The sequence below is a fragment of the Equus przewalskii genome, chromosome 27, assembly GCF_037783145.1.
Source record: "Equus przewalskii isolate Varuska chromosome 27, EquPr2, whole genome shotgun sequence".
NCBI classification, from domain to species: Eukaryota; Metazoa; Chordata; class Mammalia; order Perissodactyla; family Equidae; genus Equus; species Equus przewalskii.
This window is the reverse complement of record NC_091857.1, coordinates 32555864-32577428: the sequence shown is the minus strand read 5'-3', so window position 1 is coordinate 32577428 and position 21565 is coordinate 32555864. Positions and strand designations below refer to the sequence as shown.

Genomic DNA, 21565 nt, shown 5'->3' with positions numbered 1-21565 from the left:
CTTACATATGTATATTTCTTATTTGAAACAGACATAACCCAATGAAGACAAAACAATATATGAAAAACACCTCAAACTCAGGAAAAAAAAATTTACCTTTTTGTTTTGGTTGGGTTGTTCCAAAAGACAAAAATGACTAATGGTTGTCAGACCCTCCAAAAGAGTGAGTGGATAATCCGGAGAAATGTTTTCCCTCTTGGAGGTTATGCTTTGGTGAAGAAATGAGAAACCAGTTTTGAGAATTTTTAAGAATGAGGACATAAAATTTTTAATCTGACATATAAGCATAGAAACCAGAGAGATATCACTATCTTAAAAAACAGGGGCTCTCATAATGAAATACGGTTATAATATTGGGGCTCTCATAATGAAATATGCTTATAATACTGGGGCTCTCATAATGAAATATTGTTGCAATACTGATAGGCATCTTTTGTGATATTTTACATTTACATAGTTGCTTTGGAAAAACATTTTCAGATGTTTTAGAATTTCTGTGAAGGTGATTAACGTTTTTATTTTTGTTTTGCAGAAATAATGGAGAGTGACTGACTTGTTCTGCAATACTGAGCTAGCCTGGGGAGCGGTATGGAATTAAAAATAAAGGATCTGAACGTTCAGTTCCTTGTTACGTCTCCTGACAATAAAGAGGCTTCTGATTAGGCTGACATTATCCTCCAAGGAGCTTCTACAGCCAGTCAGCTCTTCATTATAAAAGCTGTCATTAAAGCAATAAAAGCCATCATTAAAGCCATAATAATGCATCAAAGGGTCAGCATACCTAGTAGAGAGCTTCACAGATTCACTTTCATACTGCTTGATCAGCTCGTCCAAGTTTTTGCAAATCTGGACGATGAAGGGCGTCACTGTCCAGCCCAGGGACTTCCCGAAGTACTGCAGGGAATGCGTGACCAAGCTCACCCAGGCTGGGTGCATGCCGTAGCCGTAGGCTGGCTGCAGGCCTCTCACCACAGCGGACACCAGCAGCCCCTGGGAGGTGAGGGGGTGGGGCTGCACGTACTGCATGGCGCTGATGGCCTGCTGGAAGTTAAGGGCCCTCTGCCACTCCCGGGACAGGTCTGGCTGATTTTCCGCTTCCTCTTGGACCTGGCCCAGGTGGTGTTCCAAGACAATCAGCACCTGAAGTAGCTTCAACAGCTCGATCTGCAGTGGGTGCTCACTCCAGATCTGATCCTGGCCCAAGTTGATGAGACTCTCCTCCAGGAGGCTGTCCTCCCGTAGGGCCCGGCCCCGCTCTGCGGTGGCCAGTCCATAGCGCTTCTGGCTCGTGTACATGGATGCTGATAGCGAAAGCAGGACAAACTCCTGAACTCTGCACCTCTGCAGTAAGCTGTGGATGAACTCCACGTTCTTCCCTTCAGCAGACTTGGCCACCGAGACCAGCTGCGTCATCATTCTAATCAAAACCTCCACACTTTTGACCTGTACATCCCGGTTGCCCAGGATGTCCCGGTGGGAGACCTTCAAGTAACACGGATAATAGCTGCGCAGGAAACTCAGGCACAGGTAGGTGAGCAGCTCAATGAGCAGAGAGTGGGGGCACACGTTGGGAGACTGGGTCTGGAGTTTTCCGTAGAAACTCTGGCCAACGAGGGCCTCCTGGTGGCGAGCAAGAAGGTTGGAGATGAGGTTGAGGTGTGCGGTGGAGCTGGTGTCCATGCTGGTCCTAGACACAGCCTCGATAAATTCCTTGGGGTTGGTTTTGAGCACGGCCTCTAACACTGAGAAGGCATAAAGGACTCGCCGGGAGTCGTAGGGCTGCAGGTAGAGCAGAATGTGCTTAAACAAGGCCTCGATCTTCTCCTGCTTTTCCCGCTGCTGCTTCAGCAGCCTGGACGTGGTGAGGGCCTGGAGCTCCAGGTCAGCTTCCTCGTCACTGGAGAATGACTCTGAAGCCTGGGTTCTGTCTGAGTCCACACGTGTCAGGTTTAATTTGGCACTGGACTTGAAGCTTTCTGCCTGGAAGGCTGCCAGGAAGGCAGAGCGCTTGGGGTAAACTCTGCCTCCCATGGGGATGGGTGCACAGCAGTTCTCTTCATTGCTCTGCTCCTGCGGGTCATGGGAAGGGGAGGAAAATGAGGATGTGTTCTCACTGTCCGTGTGGGCAGAGCTCGTGTCTGCAGACTCGGTGTGCTCACTGCTGTCTGGAGCGCCACAGGCCATCTTGTCGGGAAGGTCCACGTAGTAAGGAAGGTCATCTTCGCTCAGCTCGCTTCCCGGTGGGCACTTCTCCGGTTCCTTCTCCACCTCGGCCCAAATGGCCTCGCGGTCCACGGTGGTGAACTGGCTCAGAGGTGCGCTCTCTTCAGAGCCGCCTTCCTGGAGCTCAGGCACTCCATTTGCCCCTTTGAAAGAGGTTTTCTTTCTGTTAAACCAACGATGCAAGTCTTCTGAAAATTACAAAATGACGGATGACTTCAGAACAGAAAGGCCAGTTAGGACAAGTTAGTTCTAAAGTGGTCTTTGTCTTAAAGCCAGGCAGAAAGATCAATATTAATAAAATTCCCCCATGAAACTATGACACCAGAGTCTAGATTACATTACAGACAGAAAGTGGCCAAGCACAGTGAACAGGTCTTTTAAAATGCTCAAGGAATCGGATTTAGTTACATTGTCATAGAAAATATAAATATCACAACGTTGGGGTGAGGGTGAGTTAAAAAATGCATACTATTTTGTCACAGGAGTTTCCTTTCAAGAAACATTTCCTACAGAAATGTCAGCAGAAGGTTTTCAAGGCTATAAAGGGTATCCATTGAAACGTTATGTGTAAAGACAAGCTGGGACACAAACAAAACAACCACAGTAAGAAACTGAAACAATCACGACCATGCATGAAATGGAAATTATTTGGATTTTTAAAAGATACATCTACATGTACAGATACAGAGTAATGGCAGGATACATTAAGTAAGTAAAAGAAAAAAAATCAAGCTGCAGAATGGTATGTATAGAATGAGCCTATGTAAGGGAGTGTAGCCATAACATGCAGCTATGAAAAAGTCTGGACGAATATCTGCCACACCATTAACAGTAACCAGCTCTACCAGCTGGCATTACAAGGGACTTTCACTTGTGTCTTTACTTCCTTATTACTGCAGTTTTAAAAATAAGCATGTTGGTACTTCTGTAATCATAAAATCCACGACATTTAAAAACATTCAGTTCTCTTTAAAAGGGAGTGAAAGCCAGAAGTCTTTGGTACTGCTGAACATTTTTAATGTGCACCTTTCAACAAATCTATTCCATGAACGTTAAGCGAGATTAGGAAAAAAGGAAGAATTAAGATATTAGAAATAGATGAGCTGCCTGATGTGCATATTAATATTTTAAAAACAGACTTCTACAGGATTACAGAGGTAGGACGGTGGGTAAGCAGCACACTTTCAGGTGCTTCCGGGGAAAGAACAAGGCAGAGAACGGCCTTTTTCTCTTACGAGGGAGGTAGCGGAAAACATCAATGAGAGGAAGCAGCAGGGAGTGCCACGAGCCATTAAAACCCAATGAGCCCTGGAGTTAAAACTTTCTTCTTAAAACAGACAGAAGAATACTAAGAAATTTAGCCACCATAAATGACAGCCAAATTTCTAGAAGGTGCTCAGTTTTCACTTCCTGGAATTTTACTCTCCTTTAATGTAGAATAATAAAATACCCCCTCTTTGAGAAGGCAGCCAGCTCTCCCTACTAAAGGAAAACCAGAAGTTACAGTTTTAGGCAAGGAACCCTGTAAACAGAGGAAGCCATCTCAGAAATCTGCTCATTTAGGCATTAGGCTGTTTTCTCTCCAAGAGAAGACTGAGACAAACAGAATATTTACATCCAGTGTGCTAAATGAATGAACTCAAAGCTTGTAACACCATCACTTAGAAAATTGCAGGAAGTCATAAAACACAGCTATTGTGGGAAGTGATGTTAGTTCGCAGACACTGATCCTAGTTTAATGAACTCATCAGGTTTATCTCAGTCTTTCTTTTTTTCTTTCTTCTTCCTACCTATGTTCTTTTAAATTTGCGTTAAAGATGCCTCTGGAAGTTTTTGGAACCCAAAGGTTTATTTCTTAGGCATTTCCGATTATATGTTAACAGAATTTTACAGCTGGAAGGAACCTTAGAGAGCAGGTAGAAAAGAAATTAGTTCCCTTGTTGAAAGTTCACAAATAAAAGTTGTTTTCATAGATAAAGTACAACTGACCAGATTACAGGCAAATTTCGACATTCTGGGTCACTCATGCCTGGAGGCAACCGCAACTCTCCGCTCGGTCTCTTCTGGAGAGAACTGCCAGCCTGGCCACTCAAACTTAACTGCATGCCAGACATCAAATTGCAACCCTCCTTTTCTAAGGGAAGGCTCTGCTTTGGAGACATGTGGGTAGATGCTCTGTTATTCTCTCCTCCTGCCTTAGATGCCCCTGAATTGACTTCTCTAGCAAAAGAATCAAGAATCAGCTACTTTTATGGAAACATGGGTTACTATCATTTTCCTTTTTTATAAAAAAAAAATCTAACTTTTCAGTGAAAAAAACAATCCCACTACCTAGTGTTTCTACGTGCTGGTTCATCTGATCTTTAAATTTTAAAAGTCTCCACAAATTTACAAAGTACCTTCACACTGTTTGAATCTAGCAAAATCACAAAGTGGGTCTAAGTGCCTTGATTATCGCAATGGGCAGTGGGGTCCACGTTGCCCCTTCCTCCCTCCCAGGATGGGGGAGCCTGGGGTGTGCTCACCTGGTGAGTTCTCCTGCTTGAGGCAGTGGATGGAGGTCCTCTGGGTTTTGGGCTGGAGCAGGAGCAGAAGCACAGGTTCCAGGATGCGCGCCACGTCGCCGAGGGAGAGTGCCCGCACCAGCCAGCCCTGGGCTGCAGCGCCAATGGCGCCGTCCGTGCAGGTCAGGCTGTCCAGCACGACGAACAGGGACCTGCGGGTGGGAAGAGCACCACCAAGTCAGCATTCAGCACCCCTGAGTGCCAGGACACCCTTAGGGAGCTTCACCCAAGCTGGGCTTGTAGACCCAAGCAGACAAGGACAACAGGAGTTCAACCTTGGTTTCACACTAGAATCACTGGGGGAGGTTTTAAAATCTCGATGCCCAGGCCTCACCCCAAATCGGTTAAATGGTACTGTGGGAGTGGGTCTCAGCATCAGAACCAGCTGCATCTAAGGCTGCGTGTCTGGCCCCACACCTCAAGTTTCAGAAACAAGGTAAGGAATTCTTTTTAAAAAACAACATGGAATATAATGTATCTACAATGAAATTCACATCTTAGGCACACGGTTGATAACATTACAAGTATATAGAGCCAGTGTGGCCACTGCCCCACTCAAGATCCACACCATCTCCATTTCCCTACCAAGTCCCCTCATGGGGCATGTTCTAAAAGCTCCTCAGGTGATTCCAGGGCATGCTGGGCTTCCTCCCTCCACGAGCAAATTAACAAAATTCCTGCCATGTATTCATACGTGTCTGGCCTAAATTCACTTAGGAGATTATGGGAAACATCTGCTGTGCATCAAGAAAATGGGGTCATGCTTTCAATTTCCCTCCCCTTGTCCAGCCCAATACGCTGACCGGGGGCCTCTGCAGTTTCCTTTGGGTTAAGGGTAAGTTATAAGAAAGATGGCCTCACCGGTCAAAGGAGCGGTTGTGAGATGTCACTCGACTGCCCTGGATCTCTCTCGTCAGGTGCCAGATGACGGAGAATCTAAACAGAGCTTCCAGTCTCGTTCCCTTGATTAGGAAACAGGAGGGAGTAAGGAGCCTGGTTTCCTAACAGAACACCGTTTTCAGTCATTGGGTGTCTGACTCGGCCGGGAGGAGAGGAAGACCTGCATCCTCTTTCCTTGTTCACTGTAACACGGATGCAAAGTGCAGATTCAAGACTCGGGGTTAGCCCATGCCCAGGGTCACACCCAGGCCTGCGGTCAAAGGAAAACACAGGAGAGCAGGGGGTTCTCACGCTCCTGGGAAATGCCGGGCCAAATGGCTTAGAGAACAAGGACACAGCGTGACTGCAAAGGAGAGCTAAGGCTGAAGGGGATCATGCATCCTCCACGACTGCCTACTTCACCAGTAGTTCTAGAAGCCCTTGCACCGGTACTTACAGGTCCTGCCAACACCACACGAGAGTTTGGGTAGATTTCCCTGGGGAGCCTTCATGTAGACACATACCACACTGTGAGGACTCTAAAGGAGACGGCTCGTGCTTCCAGAGGCCTTCCAGCCCCGGGGTTCTCTAACACTTCTGCTCGTTACTCAGGATGTCCACTGAACTCCAGAAGCGCATCAGCTGGATATATGTAAGTCTGTCCTGGGCACGTAAAGTGACGGCAGCCCAGCATTTGGGACCAGTGCAGGATGGAGGTTACAGGCCGTGACGACTCACCTTGTCAGGGTCCAGGAGGGCGTGGCAGATGATGTCCTCGCAGATGTTGGCTGTCGGGGCCAGGCAGTGTAGCCGATAGAACAACTCTACACAGGTGACATGATGTTCCCGGGTCTCCTTGTTCAGCTGATTCCAAAGCACACGAGCCACCCTCTGGGACAGAGGGCAGACCGTGTGAACACAGGCAGCACCTGCTCATGTCTTTGCAAATAGGTAAAAAGCCAGCCTACTGCGAAAGCCTTTCAGACAACAGGCTGCCAAAACCTATAAGGACAGTTTAGTTCCAGTATCTCATTCACATCTAAAATGTCTAAATGTCTCTTCCTTAGTGTCTCAGACTTTCCAGGGTGTCTGCTGACCCTACCACCTCCAGGGGAATTTGTTCCATCGACAGGCCCCAGGAGAGGCAGCATATCTCTATCTGTACCACATGACCCCTAACCCCTTGGTCCCCATCACTGCTGTGGGGGACTGGACAAGAAGGCACCTGACCCAAGGGTGGCTCACTGACAGACTTTAATAGCCTTGACCAGTTGGTTCAGAATTATAAGAAGGAGATACAAGCATCACTAGCTATGAGAACTAAGCTTACGGGTCACAAGGCCGACAGAAGGCCAAGTGGCAACCAAGCTAGTTAGGTGACCCCTGGATGGCAGAGGTGCAGGACAAGCAGCCTCAGGATCCAACAGCTTCCAGGGCGAGATGCCAGGAGACCCCGCATTCCACTCCTGACATTTGACTCCCACAGGCTTGCTCTATCTTTATGATAAACTGCATGTTTCTTCATGAGCTAGCTGGAACAGCTTTCAGCTTCTTGCAAATTAAATGAGCCCTGTAATATATAACTTTAAACTACTTTCCTACTTTTTCCCCAAGAAAGATGGACAACACCTGCTCACTACCTTCAGCAATAGTATTTATTCAATCTGACAAGTGCTAAGTTTCCCTGGAAGCTACAGAGCCCCAAGCCTTTAACCTTACAAATTAGGGCACAAGTCTGGTCAGCCTAGAAGTGAACACAAATCTTTACTGAGTACTTGCTGCAGGGCCAGAAACTGTGCCAGAAGCCTGGGACAGAGAGATGGACAAGGCAGCCACAGGGCTTGAGCAACCCTTTCTGGTTGTCACCAGAGGTGCCATATTCCTTATCACAGTGACTACAACCTTAGGGATAACTTCAAATAAATGGTCTGGGAAGGGGCTGGCACAGTGGCGTAGTGGTTAAGTCTGTGCACTCTGCTTTCGTGGCCCAGGGTTCATGGGTTCGGATCCCAGGTGTCGACCTACACACCACTCATCAAGCTGTGCTGTGGTGGCGACCCACATACAAAATAGAGGAAGACAGGCACAAATGTTAGCTCAGGATGAATCATCCTCAGCAAAAACACCCACCCACCCACTTCCCGGTGGGAAATACCTGATAGAAGTCTGTTTTCTCTGCAACAACTTTCAATATTCCTGGAGCAATGGGAGGAACTGTCACCATCTGCAGCTTGCCAAAAAATGGGTTGTGTCCAGAGCTTTTATAGCGTTTCATCTTGTCTTCAATGACAAGTGCCAGGGACTGGGAATGGTTTATCACTTCCAGCAGAGTAGAGATGGCCACGTTCTGGAGGTAGCAGTCAGTCACACAGCAGCAAATGGTCATAAGGGATTTCAGCCAAGATGGAAAACTGGAATCGCCGGCTCCTAAAAGGAAGCCGACCAGAGAGGATGGAAACACACAAAATCACATGAGAAGGGCTCTCCAATGTGCAGATTCTAAGACACCCTTAGATTCGGGAAGTCTCGTGGATAGCAGTGTGATAACCCTCTGGCGGTAATGCAATATGCCGCCATCATTCAGGGCCAGAGGACAAATGACAGTGAGCCTGGTTTCATAAATTTATCAGACTCTTTGAATTCTGCAAATGTCAATCTCAGAGATTTGAGATGATTCAAAATGTACGTTCCTTTTTCTTTTATTTTTTAAATTTACATATGGTAAAATTACATTTTTGGGCGTAGAGTTCAAAATGTTTTTTCAAAGCTCTCTTGGTGGCAGGGCGCATGGCATTAGCTTTAAAAGAGGCCAAAACTACATGAGGCTATCAATTCTAAAAGCAGTCCTTCCAAGTATACTGTCATTGGCAGCTAATGAGCCAAGAGACAAATTGCACCAGCAATATAAGGTAATGACTACACGAGGGGAAATCTTTGTCCTACATTCCCACCAACTAAGTCACTCTTTCTTGTTTTCCATCTTCCCCTCTATCCCTTTTTTTCTTTAAAATGTTCACTGCCTACTACGGACGGAACTGTGTCTGCCCAAAATCGCTATGTTGAAGCCCCAACCCCTAACATGATGGTATTTGGAGGTGGCGCCTTTGGGAGGTGATTAAGTTTAGATGACCTCATGGGGGTGGAGCCTTCATGATGGGATTAGCGCCCATATAAGAAGAGACACCAAGCAGATCCCCCTACACACACTCCTAGGATGTGAACACACAGTGAGAAGCCCGCCCTCTGTAGCCAAAGGGAGAGCTCTTACCAGAAAATGCTAGTACCCTGACCTTGAACTTCCAGCTTCCAGAACTGTGAGAAAATAAAGGTCTGTTCTTCCAGCCACCTGGTCTATGGTATTTTGTTACAGTGGCCCGAGTTGACTAAGACACTACCTGTTACGGATTGAACTGTGTTCTTCCCCACAATTCTTACACTGAAGTCCTGACCCCACGACCTCAGAATGTGATCTTATCTGGAAATAGGGTCGATGGAGATGTGATTAATTAAAATGAGGTCACAGTGGAGGAAAGTGGGCCCCAATCCAATGCAACTGGGGTCCTTATAAAAAAGAAATTTGAACAGACATATACATAGGAAAAATGCCATGTAAAGACTGGAGTTATAACGCCAAGGAACTACCAGAAACTGGGAGAAAGGCCTGGAACACATCCTTCCCTCGCATCTTCAGGGGGAGCATGGTCCTGCCAACACGCTGATCTCAGACCTTTGGCTTCAAGAACCATGAAACAACAAATTTCTGTTGTTTAAGCCACTTAATTTGTAGCACTTTGTTATGGCAGCCCGAGAAAACTAACACACAAATCTTCAACCAGTCTCATGAAATAGCCTATTTACTGACTATTATTAGGCACCTCTTATGTTCCAGACCATTTAAAGGGCTGTGCTGAAAACCCAGAGTTTAAAAAGTACAGGCCCCGCCTCATCCATCTGCCATCTGGTGAGACACACGGCAAAAGCACACACAACTAATGACAAGATAAAGAAGGAAACAAACGTGGCAGACAGCTCCTTCTTGGCTGAAATGAGTTTGGTGAATCTCTACACATGAGCTGTCTGAGCACTGTGACTCTTTAGGATGGACTTCAGTGGGGCCGCCCTCTCACCTGGAGGCTGGAAGAGCGTTTCGCAGAGCCGCTCCGTCTCCTCCTGGGACAGGTAGACGGGGAAGGTGGCGCAGTCCAGCAGCAGGTGGCAGGCGGCAGCGAAGGTCTCCCTGCAGCCCTCCCGTGAGCTGCCCAGGTCAACGACCACCTGGTCCACAGCCCATTCTCCCTCTTTCATTCGGCCACGGCTACTGCGCAAAGGTGATGGCGACTCCACGTTCCTTGTCTTAAACGGGGACCCTCGAACCGTGAACAGGTCTGAGAGCATCTGCTTAAACTGGGGCACACTGATGGGCTTGGCCTCCCACAAGCTCTTCCCACCGGACTCGCTCGCCGCCCCGCCCTCATCCCTCTGGCCTGCGGGCTCTTCAGACTTGTTTTCTTCTCCGGACGCTGTTAACTGCACTCCAAAAATGTTCTTGTGGGCAAAGTTGGCAATTAGCTCTTGGATGGAAAGAAATGCCCTCTGCATACTCCCATCCTTCTTCCAAACATCGTCTTTTTCAGGAGAAACCCTGGGGACCCGCAAGTGCTCAGAGAGCTCTGGCGACGAGGCACTGAGCCCGATCCCGCTGTCTTCAGATTTAAGGGGGGGAAACGAAGCATCTTCATCACCCGGAATCACGATCTTTGTGTCCATAATTACATGACCGTTTTCACCTTTCACTGGACTCTGCAAGAAATGGAAGTTTGTATTGTGTATCCCGTAAGATGAAGAGATTCAAATACCAACTGCATCAGGCTAACTATGAATGTGAGCTTCCTGTTTTTAAAAATCATAATTCTCTGTGTACAAGTGTATAATAAAATGAAGAAGGCACACCAGGGGCAGGGAGGGGACCAAGGAGGAGGACGGCACACGGCCATGCTCTTCTGGTAGGCTGGCTTTGAGCCCACTTTGTGTTATCTATTTAGACCCTTCAGGGTTCAAAAAGGCCATTTAAAAACAGTTTCTGGGGGACGGCCTGGTGGTGCAGCGGTTAAGTTCACACGTTCCGCTTCGATGGTCCCGGGTTCACCGGTTCGGGTCCTGGGTGCGGACATGGCACCACCTGGCAAGCCATGCTGTGGTAGGCATCCCATATAGAAAGTAGAGGAAGATGGGCACGGATGTTAGCTCAGGGCCAGTCTTCCTCAGCAAAAAGAGGAGGATTGGCAGCAGTTAGCTCAGGGCTAATCTTCCTCAAAAGAAAACCACAACAAAAACAGTTTCTGATAGATTTAAAAATATGAATGAGGAAGCTGGGCTGAGAGTAGAATAAAGGCATGAAGAAATAAGACGAGAAAGCTAGAACAAAGAGTTTATATGTGTATACCTATAAAATACGTTCATATTTATGCGTATACACACACAAACACACACACATATATTTTGGCTTTTCCAAAGGGATGACACTTCAACCTTTAATGAATCAATCTCGTTTCTTATGCTGTTAATTAGCTAATATTACATTAAATTTAAAACTCTTCAGTGTTTAATCTCCGGTGCTAAGGAAAAGGAGAGAGTATTATGCAATTTTTGAAACATGGTTATAGTTGTAGACTACACATGCTTCAACTTTATATATTAAATCGTTCTTAGGATATTTTTTCCTAATAGCTACAGCAACTAAGAAAAAAAAAAAGACTAACTTGAAATTGAGGCAACCATCTGTAATTAGTCTGTAAATGGAGGCTCCAGGTCCATCAGGCAGCTCACCGGCCCCCCAGCACTAACTAATAGACACAGCTCCCTCAGGATGGCCTTGCTTTTAGTCTGTTCACACACCTGTCTGCCATTGCAGTGGACGGATTTCAAGGGCAGAATTTTTAAATCTCTAAACGAAGTAAAAAAAAGCAAGTCAAGAGCCAGCTCTGATGACCTAGCAGTGAAAATTCAGCATGCTCTGCCTTGGTGGCCCGGGTTTGGTTCCCGGGAACCACACTACTTGTCTGTCAGTAGCCACGCTGTGGCAGTGTCTCGTAAAGACAAACTACAAGGACTTACCACTAGAACATACAACTATGTACTGGGGCTTTGGGGAGGGGGACAAAAAAAAGAGACGAAGATTGACAACAGATGTTAGCTCAGGGTGAATCTTTCCCAGCAAAAAAATAAGTAAATAAATAAATAATAATAATAATAATTCAAAGACTGTGGGCCTTACACTGCTTGTGAAACAATAATTGTTATTGTTGTTGATTGCAGCCCATTTCTAGGAATTGATCCTTCTGAAACATTTGCAACCATGAACAAGTTGTGCAAGGATGCTGCCTGCAGCACTGCTTGTAACAGTGAAAACCCAGAAATAACCTAAATAACCTCAATAGGGGAATTGGTGAAGAAAGAGTAAAGCCATTCCACAGACTATCATGCAGACATTAGGAAAGAGTAAGATACCTCTGTGTATACCAATATAGAAAGATACCCCAAAATACTGTTTGGATGAAAACAAAGCAAATCAGAGAACAGCATATGTTATCTAAAAAAAGACGATGAAGTCCTAACCTCCGGTACCTGTGAACGTGACCTTATTTGGAAATAGGCTCCTTGCAGATGATCAGGTTAAGATGAGGTTATTAGGATGGGCCCTGATCCGACATGAGTGGTGTCCTTATAAAAAGGGGAAATTTGGACACACAGATATGCACACAGGGAGGATGCCATGTAAAGATGAAGGCTGAGATTAGGGTCATGTGTCTATAAACCAAGGAACGGCAAAGCTGGGAGAGACGCCTAGAAAAGATCGTTCCCTCACAGCTCTCAGAAGGAACCAACCCTGCCGACACCTTGATCTTGGACTTCTGGCCTCCAGAACTGTGAGACAATAACTTTTTGTTATTTAAGTCACCCAGGGTGGTACTTTGTGACAGCAGCCCAAGCAAACTAGTATCTCACTTATATTTTTAAAAAGGCCCAAAAGTGCATGTACACAAATATATAAAAAGACATAAAAAGGCCTAGACGGTGAGCTGCATCGAGCCACGAGCTGTGGTTATGGGTTCTGGCAGGGAAGGAGCAGAGGAGTGAGCGAATGAAGGGGGGTTAGCCTCTACGGCAAAAACTTTAATGAAGTCTTTGAGGATTTCAGAAGCATAGGTTAGATATTATCTGTATCTTCTAGTCTTTAGTCCTATCCTAACCAACACTAGCTACTTTCGACTCCCAGGAAGGCACAAGCTTCTTTGAGCCCGAGAACCATTTCAGCTCCCCCCAGCACGCACCGAGCTTCCACTTGTGGACTCCGTGTCGACGTAGGAGGGCGGCATCTGGACTTTGCTGAGCACTTTGAAACACGTCTTCAAGGCATGCGTGAGTTCGGGCAAGCTTAAAGTCTCCACTTCCTCAGCCAGAGGCCGCACCAGGCAGCCAAGCACCTGCGGCAGGTACTGGGTTTGCACCTCTGAGTAAAGTTCCTGTGAAATAAAACATGGGCTGAACTCATGTGCTTTCAGTTTACAATCAGAAGAAAACACACCTTAGAACGGCATCTTAGAAAATTCAGTTTTTTAGAGTTAAGTTTCACGTTAATTCCCAAATCAGAAAACAAAATAATAATTCTTTTTGATCTAGACAAATGGACGATCTTCCTCTCCTTTCAAATGGCTTTACTTTTTCTAATAGAAAATAACTGTCACATTTGTTTCTATATTAAGGTAATTAGTTTCCTCGGAGAAAATTAGCCAACTGCACAATTTTAACTAGGAAATACATTTACACATACGTAGTGATGTAGGAAACACATCGCTCCTAAACACCAGAGAACAGGGATGACGCCCAGTTCATCATCTGGTTTACATAACTGTAGCTCAGTGGCTTACAACTTACCACTGGCTCAAAAGTTACAACCCCTTTTAAATAAGACATAAAAGACGTAGGAGATTACATCCAGCTACATCTTCCATGCTGAAACAAACATTAAAACAGTGCCATGTGTTGAAATAAAACTACTTTCCACCAAGTTTCAATTTATAAGACAGGCCAACACCACTGATAAGAACATAAGTAACAGCCAGCGTGGAGCCATCTCTGCAGGGTCCAGGACCTCACCAAGGGAATGACGTCGAGAAGGAACACGAGGAGGGTGCAGAGCTCCGAGACGGTGGGCGGAGGGCTGATGCTTCTCCCGACAGTGTAACTCTTCTTCGCTGGTCTACGTAAGTCACAGGAAAGAAAGAAAAACATCAATTCTTTGTCCAATACTAATTTCAAGCATTTCTCATGATTTCCAATAAAATTACTTATTCTATTTCGAACATAATGAAAGACAGCTTCTGTAGCTCTGACCATTAAGCTTTGGTACCTAAAACTACCTAACACAGACAAGTGTCAATAAGTGTCTTGAATCTGCTTGTCTCCAAAATAGGTTCACTCTGCCTTGAACGTCATGAGTTCAGATGAGGGTGGTGCCACGGCCGTGTGGGATTCCATATCCAGCAGATGTGTGCCGTCAACAGCAGCAATTCCAGGCCCCCAGCTCTAAACCAAGGGCATGTGCCAAGGGAAGAAGCCAGAATAGAGAAGACTCAGGCGGAAGAGGTGTCCAACCAGCTATAGGAGCAAACTGGGACAGCCCTTCCCACGTCGCCCCATGAGCTCAGGCACACGACTTGCTGAGAATTCTTCAGCCTCCAGAGAGGAGTGTAACTCCACTGGTCAACTCTATCAGCATCTGCTTATCTTATACTGAAACCCAACACTTCTTTTTAAATAAATAGGCAACTAGTTAAACAGGTAAGTTAAAAAGTATATATACACTCAAAGCCCAGTAATTTTGGATTCATCTAGCTATGATGGTACCACTCAACCTGAGCTAACATTTTTCATTATAAATTATCACTTCGTTATCCTGCAGTTTATCTTAGCAAGAGAATGACTTTGAAGAGCTGCACAGACAACATCCCAGTGATTCTAACTTTTAGGTGACTACTCTGAAGAAACCTGTGCAAGTGTATATAAAGAGACAGGAAAAGATGGTCACCAGAGCACTATTCACAACAACGCAAGAACTGCGACTGGTTTATTCACACAATGGACTATTACACCTAGGACAAATGAACTAGATGCATACGTTCCAATACAGACAAACCTCCAAAGTACTGCTGAACCCCTAACACAGCACACTGCAAAAAGTTATATACCACTTGATACTGACGTAAACCTGAACACAGACTACCATTTCTGGAGACACACTTGACATAAAAGCACAGACATCACGGGCAGGACAGACACTAACTTCAGGACGGTGATAATGTTAGGATGAAGGACGGAAAAAGTGCCGGGGAGGTGGGGAGTCAGCTCTAGCTGGGTGGCAACATTCTATTCCTTTAAAAAAGAGATGTGAAAAACAATGGCCAAGTGTTGTCCGTAATTTCAGCAATGGGTACATGTGTATCTGACATTATTTCCTGTTCTTTCTCATATTTGAAATGTTTTGTGGTTAATTTTTTTTAAAGAAAGCATACCCCATAACTCTGAAATGAAACTAAGCTGACCAAAATATAGCCTAGCCTCCGTCTAACATGGCCTTGCTGTTGCCCATGGATCCAGTTACAATTAATTTACTCATCACAGGTTTGACACCTGCTGGGGCCTGGCTCTAGAGGAGGCAGAAAAGCAGGCAGGAGCAGCTGGGAAGTCAGGCATTCCTGGGTCCTAACCTTGGCTGCTGCCAATTTGCTGTGCAGTGCCACACAAGGTACTATGTGTCTCTGGCCTCCCATTTCTTATATGATAGAAGTGTTTCCTTCTCTTGGGGGTGTCCTGAAGAGTTAATGAGCATGTCTGTAAGGCTTTCAGGCAGGAGGACGGCCCATAGCAAACATTAATAAGTAAAGCTTCTATTACAGCTGCTAGGTACACGATGACGGTGTTGACAGCACAGAGCGTTCCAAAGGAGACGGACAAGAATGAAGTTTTACAGAGTGACTCACAGGGCAAAACGAGGTTTGAGAGATTACATTATTCCTCCTTTACACGGAAAATGACACTGGGAAGGGGGCTCCTCAGGAAAGCAGGTTATCCCTGGTGCGTCCCTGCCCACAACTGTGAGGTGGTGCAGTTCACGAGATCAGCGTGACGGTCAAGCTGGGTACGGGAGCTTAAAACATTAATGGATGCTTTATCTGCCCAGTTATACACTCATTTCAATAGGAATCTAAGAAGGTTGATGATTTCAAAACACTCTATGCAGCCACAGAGCCACAAAACTCAGCTTCTTTAAATAGATCAGGCCCCCAAAAGAAATGTTGGAAGAAAGCGGATTTGATTGATGTGACCAGAAAATGCACAGAGGATTTTCTTAAGCTAGAATTAATAAAGCAGCTTCACAGTTATGTGGCAAAGATGCTGAGAACCTTCTTAATGGCAATGCTTTTTAATCTATTAAAATTTTAAGTGAACTCCTTCCAGTCATCTGCTCAGCAGAGACCACCCAACGTCAGCCGGTTATATATAATCTGACACAATAAGCAGCTAAGAAACCATGAAACCCTGTAATCCTTCCTAAATATTCCATAATCCTGAACTGGATACTTACCTAAAGCAATCCTCAAAACACCTCATCATGTAATCCCAGAGAAAGTCTGTGCTTAGGGAAGTGATCAGCAAATTCACCGTTTTAACAATCTCAGAAGCATTTCTATTTTCTTTTATTGTACTGAAAAGGAAGGTAGACGTTTATAAATATATCTCTGAAAGACCCTGTATTATGAGAACACTATGTCTGAAAAATTGTAATTCATTTTACCATTTACAGCTTATTTCTAGAGAGACTGACAAACTTGGATAAAGATAAAAATATTACTGTTCCTATAGAGGAAAGAGTATGCATAACGCCATCCTAAACAGTATTTATTGATACATTCTCTTAGAAGTGAGCTTACGAGCTACTGAAAAGGAACGTGACATAGAAATCCAATTTTAGTCCAACTGTAGATAGATATTCTATTGGTGGAATAATATGGTACAACCATTCAGGAGGGAAATTTGGCTAAAATTTAAAGGTGCATCTTCTATGACTCAGGAAATTTATTTTAGGGATTTATCCTACAGAAATCCTTGCACAGGCACACAAAGATGTATGCATAAGGATACCATTGCAAGGTTGTTTAAAAATACTGAAAAAGTGGAAACCACCTAAAAGTCAATCAATGGGATTGGTAAATCAGCCAGGATTTATTAAACAAGTGATAAATCCCTCCCAAGGAACCTAAGGCAACCACCATATTCCACAGGAGAACCAAGCAGAGAAACTCACAATTTGCATCTTAAAAAAACAGGCAACTAAATAGTGTAATTCCATCTTTAAAATAAAAGACAGGCATCTACATATTTATATATGCACTGAAAGTCTGGAAAGAAATGAAAATGTTTTATGCTTTTCTCTGAAAGGTGGTGGGATTCTGGGTGCTATTTTCTTCTTTAGTACCTTCAAATACTGGCATATTCTACAATGAACATAAATTGCTTTTGTACTTAGAAAAACAATAAACTACTCTCATTCTGGGAGAAAAAAGCAAACACCAAGAACTCGGTACACTTATAATTAGTAAACCAGAAAAATCTTGGAATTGACTTAAATTTTCAATATATCTGATGCCAACTCAGGCAGAAGGAAAGGTAAGAGGAAGGTAAGAAGGACGAGGTTGTACTATCTTAATAAGAACAGAAACAACAAACCCACAATAACTCCATACTTTAAGTTGACGTGTCTGCCGTATCCTGAACGCCACTCACTCTGCCTTCAGGGTCCTGGGGCATGTGACCTCACGTGAAGACTCCTATCTCCTGGCTCTACTTCCTGACATTAACCCCTCCCACCTGCCCCCTCCCTGTAAATCACCACGTGGGTACACTAGATCCAACTGCCTTTGTTCAACAACTTTCCTACTTGATCAATAAATACGGTTTGTGCATCCCAGGCTGGGGCAGAGACTAGATCACACTCCTTTTAAACTCTTCACCTTATTTAATAGGGAAGAGACAATTCATGATGATTGACTTTGGAGCATAGTTATCTTAACGGGTGGTCTGATCTGCTGCATCTCCACTTTCTCCAGCACTTCACAATTTATGGTGAACAACAGAGAAAAAAAAAATCATGGTTTTCGGGAGGGATGGAGGACAAAGCGTGAAGCTGGAGGCCAAACCCATACCTTATCAGTGAATTTCCACTCTGCGTGTAGCTAAGTTTAAGCTCGGAGCCGAGAGCATCTCTGCAGTAAGAATAAAACGCACGGATGACTTCCAGAAACAAATTCCCAACCACCGGAGGCCCTGGAAGGAAAATGGCCAGAGAAAGATCAGTAATCCATTTTTAAATCAATAAATGACACAGACACAAAACACAAAGAGAGTAACTCTGTACACACAGACGATTTATAGTCTAAAATGTACAGACACAAGTTTAGTTGCAACAACAAACTTTAGCCGGACAAACAGCATCCACAAAAATAAACAGTATTTCTGTAGAGCTTACCATGTGCTGGGTACTCTTCTAGGCATTTTATATCTATTATCTTACTAATCCTGACAACAGCCCCATGACCGGGTTCTACACTACTGTCTTGATTACACATAAGCTGACTGAGGCAGAGGTTAAGTTACTTGCCCAAGCCAGATTCTGCGGGGTGGAGGCAGGGCAAATGCTCCATGTTTTAAGTACACAAACTGCTTGGCCAGAGAGAGTCCTCAATACAAATACGGACAGAGGAGGGCAACTTGCCTACTCTGAACTCTCTTACTCATGAGCTAGAACACCACAGAAGAAATAACACCAATCCGAAAGAGTTTGTTAAGATGGCAGAGAAGAAGTGGACCAGCTCTGCACATTAGAGAAGCATCACTGCCAATCAGGCAGGTGGAAGGCAGCTGGACATTTCTGCTCCACAAACAGAGGCCACCAGGCAGCGAAGGGAGCAACTCTCGGCCATGTATACAGAGGGATGAAAACAGCATCAATTCAGAGAAAATGAGAGCTCTGCCAACGCATCTGTGTAAAGCACAATCAGCAGATTAACCTTATCTTTTATGCTTCTTTTTCACAAAAACAAAAGATGCGCTTCTGAGAGAACTTTCTTCACGATAAGCCCCACGTGTACCTTATCTACAGCATAAGAACACCGAATGCTTTTTGTAGATGATTGCAAGTTTGTTGCCACAATTCATGGAGCAGAAAATGGGGCAGCGGCTGAAGCCTTGTGGCCAAAGAAGAGACAAGACCGGATGCCTGTCCTCCACCTTCTAGTTCGGTATCATCCGCTCCCTTGCCCTTGAAGTATATCGTCCCTCAGACGATTACCAGACAGCAAATGAAACGACTCTGAGATTGAGCAAAAGCCTGCCACTCATGTCGTTCCAGAAACTCTGACCGTGAGCCCAAGCGAGCAGTAACCTTCTGCCTGGCTCACCAAGTGCACGGCCTTGATATAAAACACCCGTCTCCAAATGCTGGGTTACACCTGCTTCTGTAAATAGTTCCCCAAGTTACACAGCAGGCTCCCAATACGTTTATACAACTCACTTCATTTTTTCAGACGAAATCATGACTTTTCAGACTTTTCCACACTAAGAGGAGAATGTTCTAGAGCCATCGCCGGTTGAGTGAGACAGAGTGGAAGGGAGTGGAGAGAGGGGAGGTCTGCACGACGCACAGGTACCTTAGGCAGCACCTGAAGGGCAAGCTTGGAGGGACAAAGGCTTCATGCGCTGACTTTGGCTGAGAACAGCTAGAGCTGCCCACGCCACGAAGTCGAAGTTCACCTGCGTTAATGAGTGAGCGTCTTGGTACGGTATGTCTGAGTGCAATGAGAGAAGCAGCAATGCCCTGACGAAGAGAGCTGAGGGTCTGGGGTCAAAAAGACCGAGTTTCGATCTCAACAACAGGGTGGCCTCGGGCAAGTGACTTACTCTTGCTCAACCGCAGTCTCTCCATCTGCAAAATGGGTATACTAAGAAAACCCTCCTCAGGGTTGTCGGAAGCGTGGCCCGTAGGGAAACGCACATTAAATAATCTATGCACAAATCACACCTAGCTGAATTAGAAAAAGAAGAACAAAGCCCAAAGTCAGCAGAAGGAGAGAAATAATAAAAATCAGAGAAGAAATAAATGCCATTGAAACAAAAAAGGCAGTAGAAAGGATGAATGAAACAAAGAGCTAGTTCTGTGAGAAGATAAACAAAATTGACAAACCTCTAGCCAGACTTACAAAGAAAAAAAGAGAGACAGCTCACATAAATAAAATTAGAAATGAAAGAGGAGAGATAACAACGGATACCACAGAAATACAAAGAATTATAAGAGAATACTACGAAAAGCTACATGCCAACAAAATGGACAATCTAGAGGAAATGGATAAGTTCTTAGCCTCTTACAAACTCCCAAAGATGAATCAAGAAGAAATAGAGAATCTGAATAGAACAATCACAAGAGATTGAAACAGTAATCAAAAGCATCCCAAAGAATAAAAGCCATGACCAGATGGCTTCCCTGGGGAATCCTACCAAATTTTCAGAGAGGATTTAATACCTACCCTTCTCAAGCTATTCCAAAAAGTCTAGGAAGATAGAACTCTTCCTAACACATTATACAAGGTAAACATCACTCTGATACCAAAGCCTGACAAGGACAACACAAAAAAGGAAAACTACAGGCCAATATTGCTGAGGAACATAGATGCAAAACTCCTCAACAAAATTTTGGCAAACCGAATACAGAAATACATCAAAGAAGATCATACATCATGATCAAGTGGGATTTATACCAGGGACACAGGGATGGTTCAACATCTGCAGATCAATCAATGTGATACACCACATCAACAAAGTGAGGAATAAAAACCAGTGATCATGGGACAAGATACAACAGAGAAAGCATTTGACAAGATCCAACAGCCATTTGTGATAAAAACTCTTAACAAAATGAGAGTAGAAGGAAATTACCTCAACATAATAAAGGTCATATATGACAAACCCACAGCCAACATCATACTCAATGTAGAAAAACTGAATGCCATCCCTCTGAGAACAGGAACAAGACAAGGATGCCCACTACCACCACTCTTATTCAACATAGTACTGGAGGTTTTGGCCAGAGCAATTAGGCAAGAGAAAGGAATAAAAGGAATCCAAATAGGGAGTGAAGAAGTGAAACTCTCGCTGTTTGCAGATGACATGATCTTATATATAGAAACCCTAAAGAATGCATCAAAAAGCTATTAGAAATAATTAATAACCACAGTAAAGTTGCACGGTGCAACTTTTTTTGTTGATTTCACAAATTTTTTTACAAAATCAGTTGCATTTCTATACTTTAATAATAAACTTATAGAAAGAGAACTCAAGAATACAATTCCATTTACAATCACAACAAAAAGAATAAAATATCTGGGAATAAATTTAACCAAGGAGATGAAGGACTCACACAATGAAAACTATAAGACATTATTGAAAGAAAAAGATGATGACATAAAGAGATGGAAAGAAATTCCACGCACATGGATTGGAAGAATAAACATAGTTAAAATTCCATACTGCCCAAAGCAATTTACAGATTCAACGCAATCCCAATCAGAATCCCAATGACATCCTTCATGGAGTTAGAACAAAGAATCCTAGAATTCACATGGGGCAAGCAAAGACTCTGAATTGCAAAGCAATCTTGAGAAAAAAGAACAAAGCTGGAGGCATCACAATTTCTGACTTCAAAATGTACTACAAAGCCATAGTGATCAAAACAGCATGGTACTAGTACAAAAACAGGTACACAGATCAATGGAACAGAACTGAAAGCC

The 21565-nt window shown here is 44.3% G+C and overlaps 1 protein-coding gene across 4 annotated transcripts in view; it reads right to left on the bottom strand.

Annotated features, from left to right (window-relative positions):
• DOP1B (DOP1 leucine zipper like protein B) overlaps nt 1–21565 on the bottom strand; it is a 97896-nt gene that overhangs the window by 32822 nt on the left and 43509 nt on the right. For all 4 annotated transcript variants that reach the window (XR_011533855.1, XR_011533854.1, XM_070597454.1 and 1 more), the window contains exons 10-20: nt 17930–18050; nt 16312–16431; nt 13824–13926; nt 12998–13189; nt 9794–10466; nt 7822–8093; nt 6405–6557; nt 5649–5749; nt 4749–4939; nt 782–2411; nt 97–208 (exon numbers count right to left, since the gene is read on the bottom strand). Coding sequence is in view for 2 of the 4 variants with exons in the window: in XM_070597454.1 (XP_070453555.1) it covers nt 97–208; nt 782–2411; nt 4749–4939; nt 5649–5749; nt 6405–6557; nt 7822–8093; nt 9794–10466; nt 12998–13189; nt 13824–13926; nt 16312–16431; nt 17930–18050 (3668 nt within the window). In the remaining 2 variants the exon portion in view is untranslated. The remainder of the gene's footprint in view (nt 1–96; nt 209–781; nt 2412–4748; nt 4940–5648; nt 5750–6404; nt 6558–7821; nt 8094–9793; nt 10467–12997; nt 13190–13823; nt 13927–16311; nt 16432–17929; nt 18051–21565) is intronic.